The sequence below is a fragment of the Phodopus roborovskii genome, unplaced genomic scaffold (assembly GCF_943737965.1).
Source record: "Phodopus roborovskii unplaced genomic scaffold, PHOROB, whole genome shotgun sequence".
Classification (NCBI taxonomy): Eukaryota; Metazoa; Chordata; class Mammalia; order Rodentia; family Cricetidae; genus Phodopus; species Phodopus roborovskii.
In genome coordinates, this window is record NW_026126567.1 from 31,111,230 (window position 1) to 31,138,961 (window position 27,732).

The 27,732-nt window shown below is 38.9% G+C and overlaps 1 protein-coding gene across 1 annotated transcript in view; it reads right to left on the reverse strand.

Annotated features, from left to right (window-relative positions):
* The window catches only part of Samd12 (sterile alpha motif domain containing 12), a 421,073-nt gene that overhangs the window by 360,126 nt on the left and 33,215 nt on the right, over positions 1 to 27,732 (reverse strand). The window contains exon 2 of the mRNA XM_051202548.1: positions 14,345 to 14,523. Within this exon, the coding sequence (XP_051058505.1) occupies positions 14,345 to 14,523 (179 nt within the window). The remainder of the gene's footprint in view (positions 1 to 14,344; positions 14,524 to 27,732) is intronic.

Sequence of the window (27,732 nt, forward strand, 5' to 3'; positions counted from 1 at the left end):
CAACAAAGGCTGAGAACCTGGCCCCAGGTAACATAGCTGTAAGTGTCAGGGTAGAACAGGTGTTAGATCCAAGGCTCCTGGGGTCTGTGTTCTTTACGGGTTATTAAAATATATTACATTTCCTCTGCAAAAAATTTGTGCTGCTTAGCATATTTAGACACTGATGTTTTCTTGTCTGACCTGTTACTGATGACCTCTATGAATTTCCTACTGCTTAAATATGTACATGTCACCCTTGTTGTCTGATAAAATATGAGAAAAAGCTGAATTGTAGTCCTGCCCCTCCAACAAATTAGTTACATAATATGCAAGACAGACATGGAAACTGGATCTAGTATTTAAGACCTAAAGAGATGAATTATATGAGGATAAAGAAGGACTAAATTCAGCTTTGGTTGTGATGATTCGTCCAAATATCTGCTGTTAGGAATTGGCTATGCTTTTGGGTTTTGGCAGGCTAAGTAGCCAAATGCCATTTTAACTATCTTCTTGGAAACAGTGAACTTGTGGACAGCTAATGAACATTTGCTAATATAGATTATTTACATATCCAATTAATGTACCACTATCAATAACTCATTCTGATTTTATTGTTGCTCTTTCTTTTATTGATGCTTGTTCTTTTTTCTTTCTAACATAAAACATTCTAAACATAATTGAGAAAATGCAATCTCCTGGTTTGTTTTATACAGGAAAATTCTACCAGCCCAGTGAAGACTGAATGTGTAATGGACATGAGATGAATTCATGCAAACAACAAATAGCTGGTCTTTGTAAGTGTTTCTTGGGTTGAGATACTTAGGGCCCTGAGTTTATTGTCTAGCAGATGGTGGCATTAAATAATAAGCACAATAAATTACAAAGTATATATACGTTTAGAAAGCGATAAGGGGATGGGAGGATAATGTGACAAAGATTGGAGCCTTGGGAAAGAGTTTGCCTCCTGAATGTTCTCTGGAACAGCTCACAAGGAGTTGGGAGTGCACCTGTGCAGCCAGGATGAAGGCCCTGAGGTAGACAAATGCCTGGACTGAAGCAGGAACAGCCAGGGCATGAAAAAGTGTAGTAGCAGATGACAGCAGTGACTTTCTAAAGGACATAGCACACAGGCCTGAGAGGATGCTGGAATGTTGTGGACTTCTAATCTGCGGGAAACAGTGAGTAAATAGAGGGTACATAGCAAAGGAATAATAAGGTGTCTGTTTATTGATAGGGTCACACTGGTTGGTGAAATGAGAATCATGTTTAACTGTGGATCTCTGAAAACATTGCTTACAAAGAATAATAAAGGAACAGTAAAAAAGTAAAAATATTTAGGGTGAGTTTCTAGAAAGCATCTTTAAACTTGGCCCACGGTTTTAGTTTATGGGAATGCTATAACGCAACATATCAAACAACACGGCAAACCCAGGCTCCAAGTCTTACTGTTGGTCATTAATAAGGAAAAATGTTTAATGACTTGGGGTGGGGGTATAGCCATTGGAAGTATTGTTATGGAAGCATGAAGAAAGTGTATTTTGCTCCTTCACTGGCATCCAGTTGACAGAGCTTATTTTCAGTGTCATAAATATGTAATATAAAATAACTCCCGTAGGGGACAGTCCTAAGAAACTATTATCATAGCTCTTCAATGCCAAATTGTAAAACTCTTTTGTACAACTTTAATTAAGTTGCAATAAAAAGTATGAATATTTCAGATTTATTATTGTATGTCAGACATCCATTTTATGACCATATTCAACTACAGTCAAATATTGATTTAAAAATAGACACTTGGCATATGGCTAAAACACTTAGTTGGTATATGTCAAGGACTCAATGCTTGAGCATTGAAAACTCTTATGTTGAAGCCCTTCCCCTGAATTTGATAGTTTTAGAGGAAGAATTTGGAAGGTAATTTCAGTTGATGAGGTTATAATAGAAAATGAGTATTGGTTTAAGAGGAGGAGGCATTAGCCTACACTCTCTTTGCCATAGGACACAGAAAGAACTTGGCCAGCTACAAGCCAAGGGAACACTCACTGGAACACATCATCTGGCATGTTGATTGTAGTCTTTCTAAGCTTTAGAATTATGAGAAACAGATAGTTACTGTTGAAGCCACCTGGTTTACAGCACTTTGTAACAGCAGCTCCTGCTGGCTATGATAGTGTGTATATAAGGGGACCTGTCAAACATTTGGAAACCGTTCATCTAGTCCTGGAAGTAATCTTGTTGGATTTGCTCCATGCCCACGGGTCTAATTTTCCAGTTTAAATCAGAGCTCCTAATTATTTAAGGGGGAAGCTTCTTTCCATTTCTTCAAGTACTGACTAGCTTGAGAGGATGGAGAGTAAAACCAGGGGACTCAGAGACCATTACACTGAAGGCTAGGATCATGTCAGGTAGTCTTCATATATAATACTGGACAACAGTGGTAATTGTAGAGAGATAGCAGGATCTGATCCTGAGGCTGCAGAGACTTCATGTAAATAAAGATTGAGAAGTTAGCCCTGATCTTCGCCAAGTATTTACCTAGACTGAGGTACAACCAGTGTTTTTTTGAGGATGGAGCCTACTAGAGTGACTATGCAAGTAGCATGTATATGCCATGTAAATCACATCACATTGCACCCACCAGTGTAGATAAACATACACTCCTGCAAAACAGTCAGCCATTGTGGGACCCAAGATTTATCTTTAGATTACTACTGGAAAAGCTAAAGATAATGAAATAACTGTCAAAATCAACACACTATGAAAGGTAAGAGATTTCTGCGCCATGGGAACTAGCTTCATCCTTCACTTATCAACAATTTAGTCCTAACTACACACTAACAGACAATGGTGTTAGAGCAACAAGCAAGAGCAGATTGCTCTCAGGGAGCTTGAATTCCTGTGGAAAGACAGAAAAGAAACAAGATAACTTCTGACAGATCTTCTGTGGAGGACACCACACTGAGAGACTAATGTAGGTGTGGAAAAAGGATTTAGCACTAGCTTCTTAAAGAGCCATGGTAGAGGTGGGATCTAGACCAAGAGCAAAGTTCACAATTATCAAACAGAAGAGCATCATGGCAAAAGAGATGGTAAGTACAAATATTCTCCAGGAAGTTAACACAACTTCCTGTTCAAGAAAATAGAAGGGGATTCTGGCGAGAGCCCGCCTGCTAGGGTAGCACCTGGTAGGAAGCAAGTTGGACTCAATAGGAACTGAGCTGGACTGAAGCTTTGAAATTTATTATGGACCATGATAGGGGCTTGGGTTTTCACCTGAAGCACTCTGGGAAAGCATTAAGGATGGTAAGCAAGTGAATGGAATCTTCCCACTTGTGACAGCTACAAGAGGACTGGGTCCCAAGAGAGCAAGAGTAAAGAAGCTACTCGTGTGTTCCATGGAAAAGTGATGGTGAGGAGGAACCATGTGAGAGCTATGGAGGGAGACCAAGCATGGACTTCAGAAGGGGTAATGGGGAGAATAAATGTGACTTACAGATTACTGCGGCACCTTACAAGACAGAACTGCCAATGCCATTTGCATTTTCAACATGATATTCAATTTCAGTCTAATTTATCAGCATTGCAGAAACCTTTGTCTTTCACAATATATGCTGTTTTCTTCTTTTTTCAGCACTGGTATGAAATATCTGACATAAACAATCTAATGGAAGATTTATTTCAGTTCACAACTTCAGAAGTTTCCCTGTATCAAGGGAGAATGAATGAGTGGTATAGGAGGATGTTTACTTCATGGCAGAAAGAAACCAGAAAGAGACACTGGAAGGGGGTAGGGACAAGACATTTCATGATCTGGGTTCCCAGATCTCCCCCAAAACACTAGCTGAGGACCAAGTTCTTAACATACTGGGAAGACCCTTATATCCAAACAGTAAGAGCATGCACCAGTGGTAACAGCACAATTCTAAATTATTTATGTACTATGGCGGTTTCGACCTTAATAATTATAAACCTCTTGTACTTTATGTTCAGACAGAACATATGCTATGAACCTTTACATACTGATAAAAATAAGGCAAAAAAAAAAAAAAAAAAAAAAAAAAAAACAGAGGATGTCTTTATTTAAGACAGCTTAAAGTATACCCAACTACATTCTCATCATCTACCTGGCATCTCTGGTAAGGTGTTCTGTCCACATGCTGTACCATCCTGAAGACACAGACTGTGTCTAAAGTACCTTGTTATCTCAATGAAATATAACTGCCCCCTCAATATTATATGGCATATCAGTGTCTATCATACAGAGACACCTCTTAGATGATCATTTACAAGAAGGTTTGCAAATCTCTATCTCTATTCTAAACAGTCACCTGGGTCCATATATTCATAGTTTGGCAACAACTACAGTGTGGGAGATTAGGAAAGTAAACCAAGAAGGAATGAGAAAACCATACTAACAACATTTATAAATAAGATATATGGTAATGTGGAAAGAGAGAGTAAATTATTTTACCTCCTTAGAAATGAGGTATGTTCGCCAACTGCTAGTCATTGGTGTCAGCAATTTGCTGACCTAGTCAAGGGCCTAGTCAAAGACTGAACTCTGCTTTCTACCACCCCTTATGAGTGCTGGTCCTGTACCACCCTGCTCTTTGCTATGCAGTTCTGTATCATCACTTTCCTAATCCTTCACTTGAAAGACCTGGCTAGGGCACATAATTCCTTTAGGCTTCCCACATGCTCCTTGTCAAGGACTGAGGGTCTTTTCATTTTGACTGTACCATGAACCTAATGCTGTCATGAAAGTCCCCTATGTTTATTTGTGAAAATTGACCTTCTTATAGAGACAGGCAATTCTGAGACATCTAAATCAATCCAGTTATGACTGTGTTAGTTCTGCCACATTTGGGTGGATCTCCAGTGTTTTAGACTAGAAGAAAGAACATTTTTGCAGTCTATGAGCAGCCACATCCAGAACTCAAAGTCATCCTCTTAGAACTGTCTGAGCTGTATCAAATCTGCCAATGGAGAGATGACAGGATGCCTCATCCTCGATTGGATGCTCCATCTCTCTTAAATATCCACTCTTCATTTTGAAATCTCAAGTGTCACTCCAAGTAGTCTTAGACCTCTAGAAGAGTATCACTAGTCAATAGCTGCTTGACTATGTTGCATACTGCTTTGTTACCATGGATCACGAATTTGGAAGAAGTGTGTTTTAAGGTAAGCTGTAGTCCTGCCAAGCCTCAAAGTCTGCAGGAACCCTACTGAATCTCAACATCTCAACAGATACTCTTGAGAGTTTTCTCTTTGTTGGCCACACCATGAGTCAGTGGCTGAAATGTACCATGTCATGGTAAAGTTTTCAAAGCTTAACTCGTATTAATAAACACATCTCTGAGTGAAAGTTTACTGTGGCTTCTTCTGAGATCTCTCCAAATACCCAATACAGTGGTGAGGCTGAGACTCACAGAGCATGAAGTCATTTTTTTTTATTTCACTCTTGCTCTGACCCTTTGACAATTCATTAAACATGTGCTCATTGTGTGTATCATGCATTACATCTTTTCCCATCATTGGGGACATTACACTGGGTTGGCAGCTTTATGTGGAGACACTCTTGTTCCTTGAGCCAAGATGTACAGATAGCCAAGGATGACATCATCCCCACACTGTCACAAACCTTCTCAGTGTCCGCCAAACAATGTAATATGATCAAGGGTTAACCCCCATCTTCATCTTATTAACCCGAGTCAAAGTTCTTTCAGCTTTCTGTTTGTTACTGGATAATGACTCCTGCTCATTGTTACAAATCTCTCCAGTTGCCCTGCAGTCCACTGTCATCTACTTGCCTGTGGCTTTATCCACAACACCAGGCTTTCTTCTTCTCTGCCTCTAGCACCAAGTTCCAGGCCAGCTCCTTTAAGTCTGTGCCAAAGAAATACAAACTGAATCTAATATTAGCCTAATGAGAAAAGGCTATCTACTGCCAAAGATTCACATAATACATCCCAAAGCCAAGTGAGGGAATTATTCACTGTTTCAGATGCTGGCATTGTTTCTCCCTTATATAATACAATGATCAAGATCTGCTGTGTTTCTCTCCGAGAAGGAAAGAGTACATGTAACATTTTAACCTCTTCTTGTGCCTATTGGGCTAGATCCTAAGTGCAACAGACTGCATTGTTCCTTTCAAATAAAAAGATCATGTGTTCATTTAATGCTTAGGCAACACAAAGCTGCAAATTTAGAGCTATTAGACTGAGATTTCAGTTATTAAACAGAAACTACATTTCGATGAGCCACCTAAACGGCCAGGTTTCTGAACTGGGAGGCAGAGGTGGTGATTGTAAAAATATAAGTACAAGACAGATCTGGAAATGAGAGAGACAGTTAAAGAACATATCTCTGGTATTAGCATTATTGGAAGGAAAAGAAAGATTCTTACATTCATAAAACTTGTACTAAATATGTCTAAGAATATACCAGGTGGCAATCCCATTAAACACCTAGAAGATTAATTCTAAAAATCAGGACTTTCTAGTTTCCCAAAGTTCATTTATGTCACTGTGATGACACAGACCAAAATCCCAGGATGAGGTATGGCCAGGATCCTGCCTGCCTCTGGATTGATGCTATTTCATCATCAATTTTCAAAAATGTGGTTTTGATTCTTTTGTTTTTTGAGTGAGGATTTCCTCTGGGAACACCATGTAGCTCTGGATGTCCTGGAATCCACTCTGTCAACTAGGCTGGCCTTGAACTCAGAAATCCACCTACCTCTGCCTCTGCATGATGGCAGAGTTTCAACCATCAGAGCATGAAGGAATGCCACTTTCATAAGAGTCTTCTGCTTATTGTGATAAATGGTATTTCTAACTGAGACATGCATCCATCTAGGCCCAAGGACAAAGTTCAGAGAGAACATCAACCTGTGTTAGTCTTTCAACTCCCTCCTGTACCCAGACAGTTCCACAGATTTTCCCAGATAAGAGTATTCCTTCACAGAAGGACTTTCTGTCTTCAGCCCACTCAGCACAAGACGGAGCCTCCAGAGCCTCCACACATGTGCTGTGATCACAAGCTTGAAATGTGGCTGTTGTGACCAAAAGAGGGGCTTGTTTCACTTTATTCAAACTTTTAACATTGCCATAGCCACGGGTTCCTAATGGCTACTCTCTTGGACAATTCTGTTGAAAATAAATCCACGCCTTTCACTCAAGTCCCATACACCTGTCCCTCACCCATTTATCCAGCCTTGAATTCCACCATACAAATCCAACCCTCTGAGACATCTGTTGCATACACTGAATTATCTCTACTGCCACATCTGGACCATGCTGCTTAGGAGTCAACACTAAGGACACAACCATCCTCCCTGCTGTGAGCTTGCATCGTTTTACACTTCACAACATAGATCAAGTTCTACCTGGGATCAATGAGGTACCCTTCCTACTAGTCTTGTACCAAAATGCTTTGTGAGCAAACAGCTAACTGATCTCAGTTCTGGCCCTGTCTGCAGGGTCTGCTACCCACCGGGTTGTTTCCTTGGAAACTGTCACCTAGTTGCAGAAACTATCACTTGCCCACAGGCTACATGACTAGAATGGTATAGAAAATGGCTGAGAAAGAGGCTGCACCTTTGCTGCATCAGAAAGTCATCCTCATCAAAACTCTTAGTTATGGCAACAGTTTCTTCAAAGAACTTCTGGAAGTCCCTGTGAAACAGAAATGCTGTGTCTATTGTATCTCTTGTCTTGTACTCTCCCCTGCAATGTTAAAGTATTATTTCTATATCTTGAGTTTGGAACTACAGTTGCTGGGATGGTGCGCATACTCTTGGCAAAGATTTCCACCGACTCAAGGGAATCCTGAGGACTCACATTAAGCATCTGTCAAAGCGACACATTTCAATTGTGTTCAGTTCCGTGAACTAAAACGAAGACTTTCCAGCAATTGGTTTTCAGACACAGTGGGGTACTCTGTTGGTTTCTCTTTGCTTTAGAAGAGCTAGAAGCAGCATGTTACTGACGACTTCCTTAGGTGGTGGCAACTAGAAAGAGCTGTTCCTACATTACTTTCTAAGAGAAAAAAAGCCCACAAGAGTTAATTGTCCAAAAATTGAGAAAACCATAAAAATTAACAGCTATACACATGCACATATATTTTTCTAGTATTCAAACTATTGCTTCCTCACATAATATATCATGAGTATGGTTTCAGCTCCCTCTGCTCCTCCAAGTTCTCTCCACCATCCCTCCCATCTGCATCCACTCCCTTTCCGACTCTCGTTGGAAAACAAGCAGACTTCTAAGGGATAATAATACAATGTAACAAAGTAAAATACAATAAATGAAAAGAAAGACTATTATATATCAGAATTTGTGGTGATATCTTGTTTGCATCACAAATACAGCTGGCCTGAAGATCAGAAGGTAGAGCTAACCACTGGCTAACCATAGATTTCTGGAGGTCTTCACAGACAGAAAGGAAGTGGCATGGCAGGGTGGAGAGAGGAAGTGATAAGACAGGAGCTCAGTCTCTTTTTGGCTGGGAAGTTGAGTAGGTAAGGAGACTGTGGTTTTGCTCCTATATCTCTCTGATATCTCAGAATTTCCTCCTCTATATCTGACTCTGGGATTTTATTAAAAACCATAATTGTTGGGGACCATCACCATCCTCACTACCTCAGGCCTCTGAGATAGAAAATTACTGTTCCTTAAGAAGTAAGCAGAATGTTTAGCATAACATTCCTAGATACAGGCTTGTGGTTTTACAACCAGTTAAAGAATATCTCAGGATATTCCTCCTGCTACAGTTTTAAAGCCAGTTAAAGATTAGTTCAGGGCATTCCTTCTACTGACCCTTTCATCCTGACCACTTGCAAACCCCTGTTCACATCCTGCCCATGGTCCTATATAAGCCTCCCCTGAGAAAATAAAGTTTGGCAGCTTGATCAGAATATGGACTTGCTGTCGTTCTTCTTGTCCCTTACTCTTCGATTCCCCTAGGTGTCTCCCAGTTCGTCCTTGACTGCCCCGCAGGGTCGGGCACATAATATATATGCCAAGAAACTGATGCAGTGCTGTGTTAGCCCTGTGTATGCTGCTTGGGTATTGGGTTCATATGAGTTTTGCTCATGTTGACTTTGGGGGCCTTGTTTCCCTGGTGTCCTCCATCCCCTCTGGATTTTACACTCTTTCTGCCTCCTCTTTTGTGGGGTTCCCTGAATCCTGAATGAGGGATCTATGTATCTTTTCAATTATGAAAGATATACAAATATACTTCAATTACACTCATGTTGCAACCCTCACATAGGCTCTAGCATTGCTTAAAAGTATTTAATAATGGGGCTAGAGAGATAGTTCAGTGGTTGAAAGCTCTTGCAGAAGAATCAAATTAAGTTCCTAATGCCCAGGTAGACTGGCCACAATTGTTGGTAACTCCAAATCTGGAGATCTGATGCTTTTTTCGGCCTTCCTGTGACATCTTCACTCACATACACATACCTCTACAAAGATACACACACACACACACACACACACACACACACACACACACACACACACACACTAAAAAAAATAAGTCTTAAGATACTAAAGTTTGGAGCTAATGTAAAGCAAAAATTGAAATTAAAGATGATGAATTTTGGTCAGTTGGAGTCACAAAGCTCACAACATCCATTGGAGATCTGAACCAGGTGCTGATGACAGAAGGACTGGAGTCACAGCCTAACAGGGTCAACTCATTGTGACACAGCCCAGAGCTACAACAGGGTTCCCTGGGTAGAGTCTAGGGAACATATATGGAAGAAATTAACTTGCCAAACAGGTCACAAATCAATCAAAGGTAGCAGCTAGCCAGAGTTTGAACTCCCCAAGTAGAGACAAATGTAAAATGAGTATCTAATTAGATTTCATTACAACCTAAGCCACAAGAAGGCAATGGCCCAGTAACTCACTTTTTCAACAAATAAAAAGTTATCAACAGGTATTAGAAGCTTCACTCCTTTGGCAAGCAACTTACCAGCAGGAATAGGAGCCACACAAGGAAATTGAGCAGCCTAAAAGGAAAAACACTACTTGTAAACAGAAAAAAAATCACATTAAAACTATGAATACAAAAATCTGAAAGAGCCGGGTGGTGGTGGCGCATGCCTTTAATCCCAGCACTTGGGAGGCAGAGGCAGGTGATCTCTATGAGTTAGAGACCAGCCTAGTCTACAGAGTGAGTTCCAGGACAGCCTCCAAAACTACACACAGAAACCCTCTCTCATAATACAAAAACAAACAAACAAACAAAAAGATAAAAAAAATCTGAAGAGCCTTTAATTCTGTAAATAAATATAATGAAAATAATACTTATCTCTAAAAACAACCAAACAAAACAGAAGTATATAAAGTTTCCCCCTTCAAGACCAGGCTGCAGAAACACATAGAAACAGTTTACCTGAACAAGGAGGAGCTAACGGGCCACCAGACTGATAGCTGGGAAGCCAGCATGGGACTGACTCAGGCCCCCCTGAATATGGGTCTCAGCCAGAAGGACTGAGCAGTCTAAGGGACCTCAGACAGTGGAGCCAGGATGTATCCCTGGTGCACAAAAGGACTTTGCGAACATATCCCCCATGGAGGGATAACTGCCTTAATCTAGAGACAGGAGAGAAGCCCTAGTCCCTACTGCACAGGACCTGTCAGATCTACATGACCCCAACTGGATGGCATTCCCCTACATATGGAATTGGAGTGGGGGGATGGGAGGGGAGGGTGGTTAGAGTGCATGTGAGAGGGCAGAGAGGGTAAAAGGGAGGAAAGGAGGGAGGGAGGGAAGGAGGGAGGGAGGGAGAGGGAACTGGAATCGACATGTAAAATAATAAATTAAAAAAAAAAATGCTTTGACTCCAAAATTTAAGTTCAAGGACAAGTTACTGGGGAAAAGGATTTCTATTTTTGTTTCCACAGAAAATGAAAAGATGTGGATTCCTTCCAGACTAATGTGGTTTGATCAAGCAAGACCACCTGAAACAGAGTACCAGGTGATCCTACATTCAAAACAGCTGGACAAAGCAGCCTTACAGACTACAGCCTTCTTCGAATCCCCCATGTCAGAGCCCCTTATCAGCAGGTAGTAGTTTGGAAAGAACAATGCCCAAATTCCCAAATATTGTCTATAAATGTTTGTTTTCATTTAAATGGACTTGGTTATATATAAAAAAAAAGTTAAAAAAAAAGTTTCCCCTTTCAACTCAACTTCAATATAAACTACTGCTCAAAATGGAGACTGAACACTTTCCCATCTGGAATGGCTTATTTAAAGACATTTTTACATATGTGGCAACATTCACATTCTGTAGTAGCATGTCTTCCACAATTTAAGGTATTATCACCTGTATCTTTCTATAGAAATGCATAAGCATCCCTGCTTCCTTCCACTACATCAACGCATATTGCTTCTTTAGCCAGTGTGCTGTGAATCCAGGTATTTTCAATGTTTCTATATTATAAACAGTGTTGGGCTGATAATTATTCTGTAGACACCTTTGTATATCTTATTGTTTCCTCAGTATAAATACCTAGGAAGAGTTTCATTGGCCTGAAAATCATACCCACTGAAAACGTTAGGAGCTACCAGAGCTACCATTAAACTATCCTTCAGGAAAGCTGTGCCCATTTGCACTATTGAATGACTTTATATACACATATTTTGGGCTAGAGGTTTATTGGGTAAGTTAAGAATAAGTCAAGGAGAAAAAAAAGAATGCTCACAGTTCTGCTGGCCCTCTCTAAACAACAGAAGAGAAAATGGGAACATGTCTATATGTGCATAAAACCAGTCTGAACTGCTTGAGGGGCAGACTTGAGGTTTTGATGTCACTGCACCTGCAGTTATGGCCTGAGGATACTGTCACTTTATCTCCCAAGCAACCATCTTCACCTGCTAACCCTCTATGAAGAGATGGACACATTCTTATGAATTTGAAATTGAATTGTGGAATTCTGTCAGTGCCTTACTGAAATTTTTACTCTGTTTATCCTTAAACATGTCCATGTCAAAACCCTAGACTCTCCTTGTTTCGGGCTTTTGTTGTAGATGATTTGGACAAACTCCAATGAACATAGTTTCTAACTGTGATGTTTTGTTTTGCAAAGGTGCATATTGGATCCTCAGTTTTAAGAGAAGCAAGGCAACTTACAAAGGGCTCTGCTGAGCCAGAGGACCACTTTCCAGAATTGTAGGGATTTTCAGCAGAAGCAGGACATTGCACATTCACCATTAATTAATTCAGAGGCAATCAAGCCACATAAGATCTGAAATGACTTTCTGTAAATCTTTTTTAAAGAACAGAGGTATAATCTGGAAATATTCAATTACATTGGAACTAAAATGAAACAAAATAGCAAGAATTAGTTTTCTTTTTCCCAGTTGGAATTTTAATATTTTAGGCATCGTTTAATGCAGACAAGCTCTGTTTATCTTCGGAGTAAAGTAAGGCCCTGGGGCATTTTTCTCCTGCATCTTCTGGATGCTTGTGTAGCACCAGAGACTGGTTAAATTCGGGTGTCATGGTAAAAGCTCACTTATCACCAACTCTGCTCAGAAGCAAAACGTAGAGCACCCAGCAATTTCCTTTCAAGGCGCTATGTCTCTCCATAAAAACATTCAGTACAAAGTGCTTGTGATAGCTTCCTCACTGATCATTCACCACTTCTTACATCACACTCAGAGATACATATGAGTAATGTTATCAGTTTTTAATTATCCAGCCAAAGAGAGGAAGCAATGATTGTCTTTATACACAACTGCAGGTAAATCACAAACAAAATCACATTTTAATACACACAACGTGATTTGGGGGAGAGGTGAGAGGATCATGGCCAACAACCATGATGACCTTCTTACTTCTGAGTGTCCTTAGGTTCTTACATTTGTTTTCTAAGGTTTTCACACACTCACTCACTCACTCAACAAACATCAATGGAAATTCTCTTGTAGAGTCTGCAAAGAGAGGATCCAAATGTCTAGCAAGATTAATTCCCTCAGTTTCTAAAAAAGAATTAAAATGAACATCTTCAACACTTGCCATGGATATCCTCACCAAGTTCACACAAAAATCCATACAGTGACTTTCCCCATTTTTATTGAAAATAGATTTCTCATATAATATATCCTGATTACAGTTTCCCCTCCTTCTATTCCTCCCAGTTCCTCCGTACCTCACTTCCCATCCAGAGCCAATACCTTTCTGTATCTCATTAGAAAAGAATGTGCTTCTAAGAGGAAATAATACAATTTAACAAAATAAAATACAGTAAGATAAAAAAAAATATCACATCAAAGTAGGACAAGACAAATCAACAGAAGGAAAGAGTTCTAGAGAAAGCATAAGGATCTCATTCACACACTCAGGAATCCCATATAAACATTAAACTGGAAGATATAATATACACAGAGGGCCCGGTGCAGACTGCAGACACTGTGCCTGTTGCCTCAGTCTCTGCGAGTTCGTGTGAACCTTGCTTATGTTGATGTAGAGGAACTTGCTTCCTTGGTGTCCTCCATCCCCTCTGGCTCTTATACTCTTTCTGCCTCCTCTTCCTCTGGGTTCCTTGAGGTCTAAGGGGGGAGACTTGATGGAAACATCCCATGTATGGCTGAGTTCACCAAGGTCTCTCTCCTCTCTGTGTCTCTGTCTCCCTGTCTCTATCCCTCTCTGTCTTTCTCTGTCTCTCTCTCTCTGTGTGTGTGTGTTATCTCTCTCTCTCTGTGTGTGTTATGTTTGGTTGTGCGTCTCTATATTTGTACATGGTGACTTTTAAGAAAGTAAAATCTTCAAGAGACTGTCCTCATCAAAAAAACTGGTTGGCCCTCAGAACCCCACTCTCTGTATACACTTTCAAAACATTCTTGGTCAGTTGTATGGCATCTACCTTTAGGCCAAAGACAAAACACTAACTAATGTTTACTATACTCTGATTCATAGGATGATTAAAAACATAAGCCCCTAAGGGCACAAAAATCAGTTACTCAGCTCATCTCATCCTAAACGGGGGAAACAGATTTTAGTATTCCTTTACAGAAGTAGAATATGAAACGTAAAATTGCATAACTTGTGCAAAAAGATAAAAGGTTTACAAATCTACTCTTGTTACGTACAGAGGGTCTTTTTCCATGACCCATGGCCCACAGCCTCACACTGCGGGACAGCTGCACATGTGTTTCAATTTCACCCACAGGGAACTCAGTCAACATTGCATTTATTGTCATTTACCAGCCAGACACAGCACTAATGTTACCAAAGATATATCAGCTATTAGCAGAAGAATCATCAGCCCTTCTCTGTGGCTGAACCAGGGCTTTGCAAGCCTACAGCTTTAGACTTTTAGCGCTTAATTGGCAAATAGCTCACCTTTGCTGTCTCAGCTTCTCCCTGCAGTCTCTTGGGGGTTCCTTTTTGGTCAGGCACCTTTTGGAAATTTTTGTTTTTAATGGATTGCGATTCTACACTTTCACCTTCAATTTGCAGCTTAATTCCTTCAGCGTGGGCAGGGTGATCAATACCCCGAGGGTTCAAACCACAATGGAGAGCTAGGAGAGACGAACAAATAGATCTCAGAAAACACATCATACAAAGAAAGTGTCTGTGACAGAAAATATTCCATCAGGCCTAAGTGGGAAGAAACAAGGTGTCCTGGAGTTGAGAGGTGCTTTAATGACTGTAGGAAATAATATAGGTGAGGAAAAGAACATGGCATTGTAGGAAATCTTGAACTTGGGAACATAAATCCAAACCCCTTGATTCCAAAGACTTTTACTTTGAGCACACTGTTAATCCCCACATTACAGATGGAGCACCAGACCAGGCAATGGCTTTACTGCCTCTCACTTAGCTATTTCAACTCTGTAGTCTGGTTTATTGCTCTGCCTTCATCTAGAACCTGCTCACTCCCTGCACCCTACTGAAGTCATCTTTTCATAAAACATCCATCTACTCCATCTACCCTCTTAAAATCATTCCACCTATATTTATTGTGCATGTGTATATACTGTCATTATGGTAGACACTTCCATATGGACTTAACACAGGAGGGACATTCTAAGAACTATACAGACAAATGAACTCATGACTTTTAAAAGTTATCACTGCTACAAGAAAGAGAAGTAAAGATGAATGTGGGGGCTTAGGGTGCTCAAGCCTAATAGCTATAATTTTTCATCTTAGTCTCTGAAATGGCTGTGTCTACCAATAAAGCCTGGGGCTCAGTTTTGGGTATATTTATTTGGAAAATATGTATAAGTTCCTCCTATGTACCCAATATCATCTAAGAAATAGCAATGAATGCTACGAGAATCATATATTCCCACAAATCACCACTTGCACACACTTCTTTATAGCTACATGTATGCACATGACATATACGTGCATGTGTTTTGGGATAGGTCATAATAAAATATCTCACATCTTTCTGATGCAAAACCATAAAATTTAAATTCTCCTCACATCATGAGCTCTTTGATCTCAGCTGGCTCAAAGTCAAATACTAAAATCTCGCTTTTATCTCCCTTAGTACATTAATCCACTGACAGTCTCCCACATTCCACTCTTCCCCTTTGGTCACCTTTTCAACTCTGCACTCCAGTAGTTTTCCCTAGCCACTCTATCCAGGCTGTGTTCCCACTCCTCTTACTGACTTTTGAAGACTCTTCTATAGGGACGACTACTTTGAGAGAATACTTTCCAATAGCAGTGAAGCAAGGCATTTTCTTTCAATTCACACGTATCATGTATTCCCATAGCTTTTCGTACAGGAAACACCGAATCTGCAAATGTTCAAATGGGAATTTCAGTTTCCCTATGACAAAAATCTGCCTACGTGGCTTCACTCTCCCCAAGATTCACCACAATCTCTGTCATCTATCAGCAAAGCCATTAGCCGGAACTCAAACAACCATTCAAATGCTTCCCTGTTCCATCTCAACAACCCCTTATAGACAACAACAGGCATCACACAATCAGACTTCCATTCAAATTTATCTGCTTCTTCTTGTCCCTTAAGACCTATACACATAAATGTATGTATATGATGTCATAAGACTCCTTTGCCTACAGTGTTCTTCTGGCCTCATTTCACACTGAGATCATTCAGAAACCTTCATCTTGTCCAAAAAATCCCACTGTTATCTGTCTTCTTTGATCTTTCCAGCTTGTCCTCCCACAGCTAACATCTCTTGGTCATCATGCTTTGTTCAATTGTTTCCTTTTTCTCTTCATCAAGTCCTTTTCCAACTCAAACACCTGTACCTGTGTCTCTGCCTACAATGTTCTCCAGTATTCACCTAATTCCTACTCAGCCTTTAAGCTTTGTCTTTAATATGACTTCTCTATGTCCTTTTTTTCTAATTCTTTGTTTCACCCCTATACCTGTGACCTTCCCCTGGCATACCAGGTACTGTGGAGTATAAATATCCAATAATCTATACCATTCTCTTGAAAAGAAGATCATAAGCATATGATTTCCTGCAATTTTATATAGATATTATTAATGGATTTCTCTTCCCCTAGTCTCAAGCTTTCCTAAAAGCAATGAACGGTCACATCCCAATGTTAATCACTCAGAAAATATCAGTCCATGTGCCCCCCACCACAGGCTTTATTCTGAACCTCAAATGATATTCATGAAAAACTCTGCCAGACATAATTATATTCATTTTTCAGATAAGGGAAATGAGGCTCAAAGGGGTTATGGTACAAAAGGTCACCCAGGTGTCTGCAGAAGGTCACAAAGATCAAGGATCATTTGCAATGCACACGAATTTAAGTTAGAGATGAGCATATCCAAACTAGATTAAATAGAAAAGAAACCTGTAAGCTTTTATAATGGAAAGTTCTTTCTAAGTACAAGTCCCAAACTAGCTGAGTTTGTAGCTCAAGAGTCCGCTAAAAGATCTTGATCCCCCCCCCCCCCCGCCATCTCTCCATGTTGCTATTGGTTGCAACACTTTTATCCTCTACAGAGAGACCCTTGAGCTATATGCTTCAGGTATTAACCTTGAAGAAGAGAGAATTTAGGGCACAGTTCTTTCCCCAAATCATCCTCTAAACTTTAATCCTTTCCCATCAGCTGAAAGTGAATAACATGTTCATTATTTGACTGAAACCCTTGAAGTGACCACAGTGAACTTAAGCCAAATGAAATTCAACTACACTCAGTTTCTCAAGCATTTAATGCTGCTACTCAATAGAGTTGGGATAGACAGAATATTGGAGAACAAATGACAATGCTCAAATTACAGTGATAGAAAGAGAATCTGTGAGGGTATGAAACTAATTACTGTTAATATCAATCAGCGTCTACATCTCCAAAGACTAGCCTTCTTAAAAGGAATATTCAATTACATATACTAAAATTGTGATTATCCTAAAAAGGTGTGCTTCTGTAGGGAGATAGTAGATTCACATGGGATGGAATTAGACATTAATGAGAGAGAGAAAAATGCGCAGCTTTGATCTTTCTCTTCCAGCATGATCCCCTGTTGGTTTTCTGCATTGAAATTCAGGGAATACCACTGCACTGCTATGAGCTTCCAACACCTCAGATTTTCTTGCCCTATTGCCTCCCATCAAATCAGACTCCCATACTCCCATCATCTTTTCACATGGGTCCCTCCCTTAGAAAGACGTTTTATTCTACCTGTGCACTACTCTAAATGTTCATCCAGCTTCCCCTTGAGGGGAAGGTTCATATGAAGGAAGATGATGTCTTCAAAATGGAATATACATACATATACATATACATACCCGTTTGTGGTGAAGATTTTTCCATGCTAATTGTTTTTAACAATGAGGTAAGATACATTTTGGATTTTAACTCTTCATTTTGAAGGGTTCAATGCTAATACGTTAAATAAAAGCCATGGCTGAAAAACCTTTGGGTAAAGACTTCAAGCTTTCTATGGCATTGATTCAATAACTAGAAACCTGTTCAGCAGAGGAATATTTGAGAACAATCAAAGAAACATGAAGGGGGTCTCAGAGATGACCCCTGAGCAGCTGAGCTCATTAAACTGAGTAAATAACTTTAGTGAAAACAAGCAAGGGTAGTGATGAAGACAGAAATGAGAAAGCAAAAGGGGTGCCTTGTACATGATGAGCAGAGATGAAGGTCACACCTTAGAAGAGGCCACTGGAACATCACTTGATTTGTAAATTTCAGGGACATGAAATTTCAGAGAAAACAAAGCAAAGCCTGTCAGATATATTTTTAAACAAATAAGTCCAAGAGCAAAAAAACTAAATCAACCCTAGGTTTGCCATCAAGGAGGGAACAGCTATGGAAGATTTAAGTATTTGTGTGACAAATAATGCTACGTGTATAGAAAGTCAAGAAACTATACTATGCTTCTTGTTTATAGACTCTCTTATATTTTGAAAACAAAATACTAGTGAAGAAAACTTTCCTACTGATTTAAGGCATAACTAGGAAAAGAGAGGAGAATTCTGGTTCATTCTGCACTTGAACAAATGTTTCTTTTCTTATATGTGTATCATATGCTGTGCTTGAGATCTAGGAGTGGAGACATTGATAATAAATATCGGTTGGTATGTATCTGCCCTCTTAGGACTTGCAGCCATGGTAGGAAAGGCAGTCACATTTATGTGGTGGACATATCTATCCACCAAATCTTCCTGTGCATTCAGTCCCTGAGAATAGTTGCGTGAGGCAGTATAACCAAAGGATTTTTGCTGAAGAAGATGTGTAGGCTGACATGGATGGTGAGTAGGTTGGTAACCCAAACAAGGGAGTTGATCTAATATGAGTGACTAATATGAGTATATATCAAGAAAACATGAACGTCTGGGTTGATGCCAGGGATGACAAAAAATAAAAGAGTGATATTGGTAAATAGAAAGGTAAAACAATCTAAATGTCCATGGATTCAGCAAGGGCTGGGAAAAATGTGACAAATAAAATGGAACTATAATTAATTTTAAGCATAAATAAGATCTTGAGAAAGAAAATAACACACATGAACATTAGGAAATTGTGCTAAATAAAACAAGCCTGTCACAAAGAGACATAGCTCTGTGTAGTGACTCTTGGCACTTGGAAGACTGAGGGAGGAGCACTGTCACAAGTTTGAGGGCTGGGCTTCATAACAAATTTCAGGTCAGCCTGAACTACACCCTTCACTCTTATCTCAAGAAACCGAAAGGGAATAAAAAGATAAAAATTAAGAGTACTTAGAACAACATTTGCATGAATCCACTTATATTAATTACTTAGAGCAGCCAAATCAAGAAAGTCCAAAACTAAAACAATTGTAATCCAGGGGCTGGGTATGGAAAAAAATAAGGAGCTGTTTTAGGTGCTTGGTGTGCAGTGTTCCCATTTGGGATAATGAAAGGTTTTGCAGAGTGGCAGTGGTTACAGTTACTTAATGTCTTCTGTACCACTGGATACTTACAAGAGCTTAAATTACATTTTATCATAATAACAATTTAAAAACAAAGTAAACAACAAAAAGCCTACTATATTCATTCTCACTTGATGCATTATGTCATCAATAAATAGAAAGCAAAGTTCTCAAGACATTGTTATTCACAGATTCCACACTTTCTTCATCAGCAACCTCATTGGTATTCTCAACTAGTATATTAATTGTTACATTTTTGTTATTATGAATTCTACATATGTGTGAGTGTGTGCACACATGTGCACATGTGTGCATGCATGCACATATGGAAAGAAAAACCAGCTCAACAACACGTTAGAATTTTTCTGGAGAAGGAATCACCTCCCATCAAACTGGGCTGCCTCTTGTTTCAAAGCATGTTTAGTCCTTTCAGAACTGTACCTCCAGAAATGCTGTTGAGATGTGACTTAGATGACAGTGACAAACAAGGAAGTGCTAGGCTCATTTTGTCTCCTGATAATGATATATATGCACACACACACACACACACACACACACATATATATATGTGGATATAGATTATATAGATAGATGATAGATACAGACATAGATGTAGCTGTAATAAGAGTCACAGTATATACCACATCACTCCACTGATGTAGGGAGTACTTTGATAAGAAGTCACCCAACTACCCAATCCTTTCTAATTCCATACATCTCACATGAAAGAAAGAATGGAGCTTCATTCATGTCCAATACCTCTGTATTGGACAAACATTGAGCAAATATTCCCCATGAAATCTCAAGGTGAAATGGCTCAGTAGCACCTCCACCACAGGTGCCTGAAATGTGTGTGCTTCCCCAAATTGGGTGGACTCTACACAGTGCTCTTTGACATTATTTGAATGGATAACCTCTTCAGGCAGTGTTCATGTTGTCTTATTTCCACCATAAAGCCTTAACTGAGCTTGTACTCTGTGTATTTACCTGAACAATGTTGGCAATTCATATTTTTTTTCTTATTAGAATATCAGAATGTGTCTCTGTGTAGTATGTGCTATGCATTGCAAATATTTATAACATGCCTGCCTAGACTACCAATAGTTCCCAGGAGAAACCTACTACATTTTATTGAGTTTTACACTCAGTGCCTGACTGCATAACCAATTCACAGTAGATACCTAGCCATTGTTTAAAGAAAAGGCTAGAAATTATGGAATGATTCTGATTCAACCCTACTCATTGTGGTTGGCTTTTGAATAACTTGTGTATTTTTCAGAACAGCAAATAAAGATTGTTTCCAAGCTACCTATTTAATTCACAAAATGACTGAACTACAGGACTATTTTGATAAGCTTGACTATCATCTGCAGAATGGAGATTTGTTCATTTTTTTTTTGTTCCAAAAAAGGCCTAAATAGCTGTCCATAGCTGTATCCAATAAATGTTGTCAAGTGAATGAATGGTCTTAGAAATAAAGATATTACAATCCCTATCATTAGCTTTTAGAATTGAGGTAGCATGTTTAAAATTACATGTGCTTCTCTTGTTCCCAGCTAGAGATGAAGTCCCTGAACAAAACAGCCCTTCTGTCACACCTCTCTTATATATGAGACACAGAGTAGATACCCTAAAATATCAGTTTAAGTAATAACTGTAGATAAATCATTCTGGATTCAAATTCAGTAGAAACTTTCTAGCAGAAGTAATTTGATTATCACACAGGTTCTGCTTCTCCTTGTTGTAGACATATTGGAATACAAACACATTTCCAGTAATTTCCCCTTCAAGCTTCAAGGTCCGGTTCAATTTCCCAGCTGCCCTTGCAGCCACATGTGGCTGTGGGCAGATGATAGTACAGAGGATATTAGAAGGAGTTTGAGGAGAGGGAAAAATATTGAAACTGACAAATGAAGACATGATTTGATACTAGCTTGTCTTCTTCTCTTTTACATGGAATTCAATGGAAGTCTAGAATGGCTACATATATGAGAGTCAAGAGTCTAATAGTCATTGGCTCTGACATATTTGAGGGAATCAGATTTTGTTCCTAAACACTAACTTTTGGTCTTCAGAGCACACGAGAAAAAAAAAATCACTGCTTATTCTGACATTGTGAGTCAAATCGCCTATACTTTTTATATGACTTGTAAAATGCATTACTCCATTTTAATCAACAATAGTGGCTTCTTAGCTCCTCCTAAAGGATAAAAAAAATGGCCTGAGGAAAACATTCTGGTCCAGGTTTCATACATTCATCATGACTCAGAAGCTGGATAAGCAGTAAGCACAATAGTAACTTACAAGGAAGACGTACATGAAGAATATAGTTAGCAAAACAAAACAAAAACCACAGTTATCAGAGACAGAATCAATGCAGGAAAGGCTTTGAAGAAGTGGCAGCAAAAGCATTACTTCTTTGTTACTTTGTGTCACCAACTTTGTGTCCATAATTTATGGATTTACTTTTTCATACATCAGCAGGTATATGTTCACAGGTACCTGAATACTAAGGGTTAAATATGAAAATATTTCAGGACTATCAGAAACATTTGTCTCAGGAACAAAGATACTTTTGTTTCACTAATAGAGAACACAGTGTCTCCTTGGGCAAATAAACCTAACCAGTCATCTACCATGACAGGGATAAGCAGATCTAGGTATATCAATCAAGTCCAGCCTACCTTGTTTTCTATGTGGTCAGTGACCACAGATTAATTCACATTATAAATAATTGTAGGGGCTACAGAGTTGGCTCAGGCAGTTAACAACTACTGTTGCTCTTGCATAGGACCCTAGTTGAATTCCGCTGTGAATACCATTCCATATGATAGCTCCCAACTGACTGTTGACTCCAGTCCCAAGGGACCAATCACTTTTCTGTCATGGTATACATTCAGACATACAGGTAAAATAAAAAAAAAATCCTCACACATAAAATAATAAATCTCAAATTATTGAGAAAAAAAATGAAAGATTTCGTAGCACACAAGAGTGATGAGAAACTTAAATTTGGATGTCCATAAATAAAGTTTTACTGGAACACAGCCATGTTCATTTATTCATGTATTATTGCTCATCTGCTTTTGTGCTACAATTGCAGAAATGAGTAGTTAAAAGGAGATTGTTTGCCCTAAAGTGTGAAATATTGAAATACTAGGCATCCCTTTGTAGAAAATTTTGACTCTTGTTCTAGAGTAAAGCACAACAGTATCCTGGAGAATGCTATGTTGTGGAATATTAATTTAAGGTGTGTTACATTTATTTATGCTTTGAAAGATTTGTTTAATGATGCAAAGATGTGTTGTATTCTTTGTGTTACATTTGTTTAGCCCTGTGAAGCTGTGTTACTGTGCCTGTCTAAAACACCTGAGTGGTCTGATAAAGAGCTGAACAGCCAATAACAAGGCAAGAGAAAGGATAGGTGGGGTTGGCAGACAGAGAGAATAAATAGAAGGAGCAAAAGAGCAAAAAGAGACAAAGGAACAAGAAAAGATAGGGCCAATCACTCAGTCATACAGCCAAACATGGAGTAAGAAGGAAAGAAAACATATACAGAATAGAGAAAGGTAAAAACAGAGGAGAATGGGATAATTTAAGAAAAGCTGGCTACAAACAAGACAAACGAAGGCCAGGCATTTGTAAGTAAGAATAAACATCCATGTGTCTGTGTGTGATTATTTGAGAGATTCATAGTGGACCCCCCAAAAGAGTAAAGAGTAAGAGTAACCCCTGCCCGAACAGATACACAACAATGCTGGGGTATAAGAAGCCAAGCTGCATACCGTAGTAACAGCACAGAGAAATTCCTAAGTCTTCTAATGGGTTTCATTCATCCTCCCCCACCCCAGGCAATTAAAGGTGTGCCCTATTTTATCACTTGTGTCAGGATATGAGGAAACAGAATGTAATTTACAAAATTCTCCTCTAGTGAACTAAATCTAGTTTACCACACATATGCTGAAGCTTCACATTTGTAAACACAAGCAGAACTCGTTTTCTCTGTTCAGGAACATCAGTGCTACAGCATTAAACAATGGATGAGATCATCCTCAGAACATCTAAGTAATCAGTAATAGGTAGGGTTTTTAGTCCATGTAAGAAAGGACCAAGAAGGAAGAAGATATCCCATCAATGAGAAGAAAAGAAAAGAGAAAAAAAAAAAAAAAAAAGAAGAGGAAAGAAAGACATTAGGGACTCAAAAAGTTTTATGTAAACTTGACACAAGGTAGAGTCATTATAGAGAAGGGAACTTCAATTGAAAAAAAAAATGGCTTCCTCATTATAGGTTTGAAGAGGAAACTGACTCTAGAGAAATGTCCAGAGACCTACAAGGTGACCCCAACTAACAATCTGAGCAACACTGGAAAGGCTACCTTAAATGCCCTTCCCTGATAATGAGACTGATAGCTAACTTATCCACCATCATGGATCCCTTATCTAGCAGCTGATGGAAACAGAAGCAGACACCCACAGATAAACACTGGGCCAAACTCCTGGAATCTAGTTGCAGAGAGGGAAGAGTGATAACAAAAGGGGTCAAGACCAGGCTATAGAAACCCACAGAGACAGCTGACCTGAACAAGAAGGAGCTCATGGACCCCCAGACTGATAGCTGGGAAACCAGCATTATACCAACTCAGAACCCCTGAACGTGGGTCTCAGTTAGAAGGCCTGGACAGACTAAGGGACCTCTGACAGTGGAACCAGGATGTATCCCTGGTGCACAAAAGGACTTTGGGAGCACATTCCCCATGGAGGGATACTCCCTTAGCCTAGAGGCAGGGGGAGGGCCTAGTCCCTACTCCAAATGACTTGATGGATTTTGATGATCCCTCCTGGAAGGCATCACCCTCCCTGTGCAGGGGGGGGAGTTAGGGGGTATGGGAGGGAGGGAGAGGGAACTGGGATCAATATGTAAAATAAGAAAAAATAATAAAAAAATTTAATCGACATGTAAAATAAATAAATAATAAAGTAAAATATAAAAAAAACTTAAGAAATTTTTAAAAAAAGAAAAAGGAGGGAAAGGACTTTCTATGAGAGTCTGAAGGCAGGAAATGTGCTCATCACATTACCAGAAACTTTCTCATTTGGAAAATGTACAAGGAAAATAAATGACAAAAACTAGCACATTTCATAGTGCTATCTGAAAAAAAAAATAATTTAAAAAGAAAATAAAAAAAGGTAGCAATTCATGAAAACAAACACTCACAAAGTACTTTGAGAGTCAAATGCTTTAAATTTTCTTTGCATTTTATATTTGTTATCCTATTTCCCCTCAAATTTGCTTCACGTTTCAAAAAGTTGTTATAAGTATGGCATTTATGTTATTTATTCCTAATCTGCCATCCCAAAATGAATTTTAGATGTCAACCTACTAGAAAATAAAATTTAGAAAATTGATAAGATTGGCAGAAAAATATGCTTATAAATTCACATTAAATTTCCTCTGAGAAGTATTGACAAAAATTTCAAATATCTTCATTTTACCAAATGAAATGTGTAAGTAATACTTTGATTTCTATATTGTTAAATACTGTGAACATTAGTAAGTTTGGTTGATATGTGAATAGACACTAACTCCAAATTGTGATATTAAAATTAATTAATAAGCACCAAAACATTAATGAAATAATTCCTATTGATTCTTTGCTATATTTGCTTTTGGGATGACCCCTTTCCTCCTAATTGCCTCATCCAGCCTTAATTTGAGAGGGTGTGCATAGTCTAATTGCAACACATGATATTCCATGTTTTGTTGGTATCTCTGATGGCCCTTTTATGAAGGGAAATGGAGGAGGAGTAGTTCTGGGGGAGAGAGAAGGTGGGGGGAGGGACTGGGAAGAGAGGATAGAGGGGGCATTACAGTCTGATGTAACATATGAGGGAATGATTAAATAAAGTAAAAAAAAAAAAAAAGAAAAAAGAAAGAAAGAAAGAAAGAAAAGTAGCTCCCTATGTCAAGGCTGTAGGAATGTCTAAAGCTCATTTTCTTAATTAGTGCTTGATGGGGGGAGGGCCTAGCCCACTGTGGGTGGTTCCATCTCTGGAGTTTTGGTCCTAGGTTCTATAACAAAGACAGATGACAATCCAAGATGAGTAATCCAGTAAGTAGCACTCCTCCATGGTCTCTGCATCAGCTCCTAAATTCAGTTTCCTCCCATGTTTGAGTTCCTATCTCAACTTCCTTCACTGGTGGATTACAGTGTGTCAATATAATTCAAATAAAATTCTTTCCCCCTCAAGTTTCTTCAGTCATGGTGTTTCATCACACTAATATATATAATACCCACGTATCCAATGATATCCCTGGCAACACTGATGTGACTTTTAAAGCTTAGCCAAGATGACTGTTCATCTCAGCCAGATGTTTACACTACATGCAGCTGTGAGATGACAGTGTCCCTACTAAAGCACATGATACACACTCACTCTGCCTTTTTCTTTTTGTCTGTGGAGATAATTTCATCTTTGTTGAATAGATTCTCATAATCAATGCCACTCTTCAAAGACTACCTACTGGTAATGACTACATCAACTTACCCAGTATATCTGAAGTAGACAATCTAAATGTAGTGGATATTAAAAAAAAAGATTTTAGTATTTTAGTATTTTAACATCAGTAAATAGAGTGGGGAAAGGTTTAGACAATCTTTGAGGTACACGAATATTAAATATTCTCACTTGTAAAAAGGACATAATGGTCAATACTGAGGTATCTAAATTATTAGAGAACAGATACCAGTATCTTTTTGTGGGCATAACAAATTATCTATATAATTTCACTTTAAAATATTTTTAACAATGTCATATGAGGCATATTTCATATTATGGATGAAGAAATAGAAGCAAATTGGTCCAATCAATGTGTATTACAGATTTATGAAATGATGGTTTTTCATAGGTGCTCTATTCTGTTTTGTTGTTGAAATTATTCCATAAAATAAAACCCAAATTGAGGAACACTACAAGCATAAGACTGAATAGGAGAGAAGGCAAATCATAAAAAGATCTTCCAACTAGACAAATAGAGTGGGTATGAATTCCTTGAGTTATCTTTCCCTCATATATACAAACCTCAGAGCTTAAGGAACCCAGGCAAGAAGACATGATTGGAGCTCAGCAGCCAAAAGGCCAGAAAATGGAAAGCCTAGAAAAATGTAAAGCATTTGGACATAACTCTTCTACTCTGGCATGAGAGAAAACAATGTAACCCTTCTATCCCTTCTAGAAAAAGCTAGGGAGAATGACTTTCACCCTCACTCAGTTGAAACAAGTTACCCCCAACATATCAAGAAGGTAGATTTCACAGGAGGCCAAGCACAAAGATCAACTTTCAGGTGGGTCAACTAGTTATGAAACTACCTCTTCACCCACAAAGTGTTAATTATGAGGATGTATTAAGGGTGGACTTGCTCTACTACCAAGCAAGATCTGAACCCTCCTTCTCTGGGTAGTATCTAGAGGAAGCCTTCTGGATTGCAGGATTTTGACTAGCATTCTGCCATAAGGAAGAAATCCACCTTCAGGTATCAAGTGATGAAAACCTGCATTCTAACTCCACCTTATAATAGAATAGCTACCTTTTACCCCACCCCCTTGTCCAGAGTAAGGTTAAAGGACTCAAACAGAAACAGATAACTTCAATGAGATCCAGAGTCTCCTGACATGAAATTAAAATATCCTTTTTCAATTAAAACAAAAAATGCCTGTAACCAAGAATCAAAGGATCTCAAACATAATGATAAAAAGGTAATGAAAGGATGCCATCATCAAACTACAGGGGTGTGAAAGTATTGGATAAGGATATTAAAGCAGATATTTTGAATATGCTTCAGTGAGAAACTACTTGTGGTAGTTTGAATGCAATTGATCACCATAATCTCATACATAGGGAGTGACACTATTAAGAGGCATAGCTTTGTTGGAGTGGTATGGCTTTATTGGAGTAAGTCTGTCATTGTGGGGGTAGACTTGAGGTCTCCTATGCTCAGGATACTGCATGTTATCATGTTCCCTGACATGAAAATAATGGACTGAATCTCTGAAACTGTAAGGGAGCCACCCTAATTAAAAGTTTAGACTTGCTGTAATCATGGTATCATTTCATAACAATAGAAAACCCCAGCTAAGACACTACTTTTTACACAAATGAAAAAGAGAGAAAGCTCCAGCGAAGAAATAGAAAGTCCCTGCAAAGAAATAGATGAAATAAAGAACAAATTAAAATGTGACAGTTGAAAAAATATAATAACCAAATTGAAAGGCTATGTGCGTAGACTGGGCAGTAAAATAGAGGGAATAGAGACTATTTAAGGAGAGTGTAGAAGTCCCTAGTGGGGTAACCAAAATGCTGGGTGCTTTGCTTTTTTAATTGGA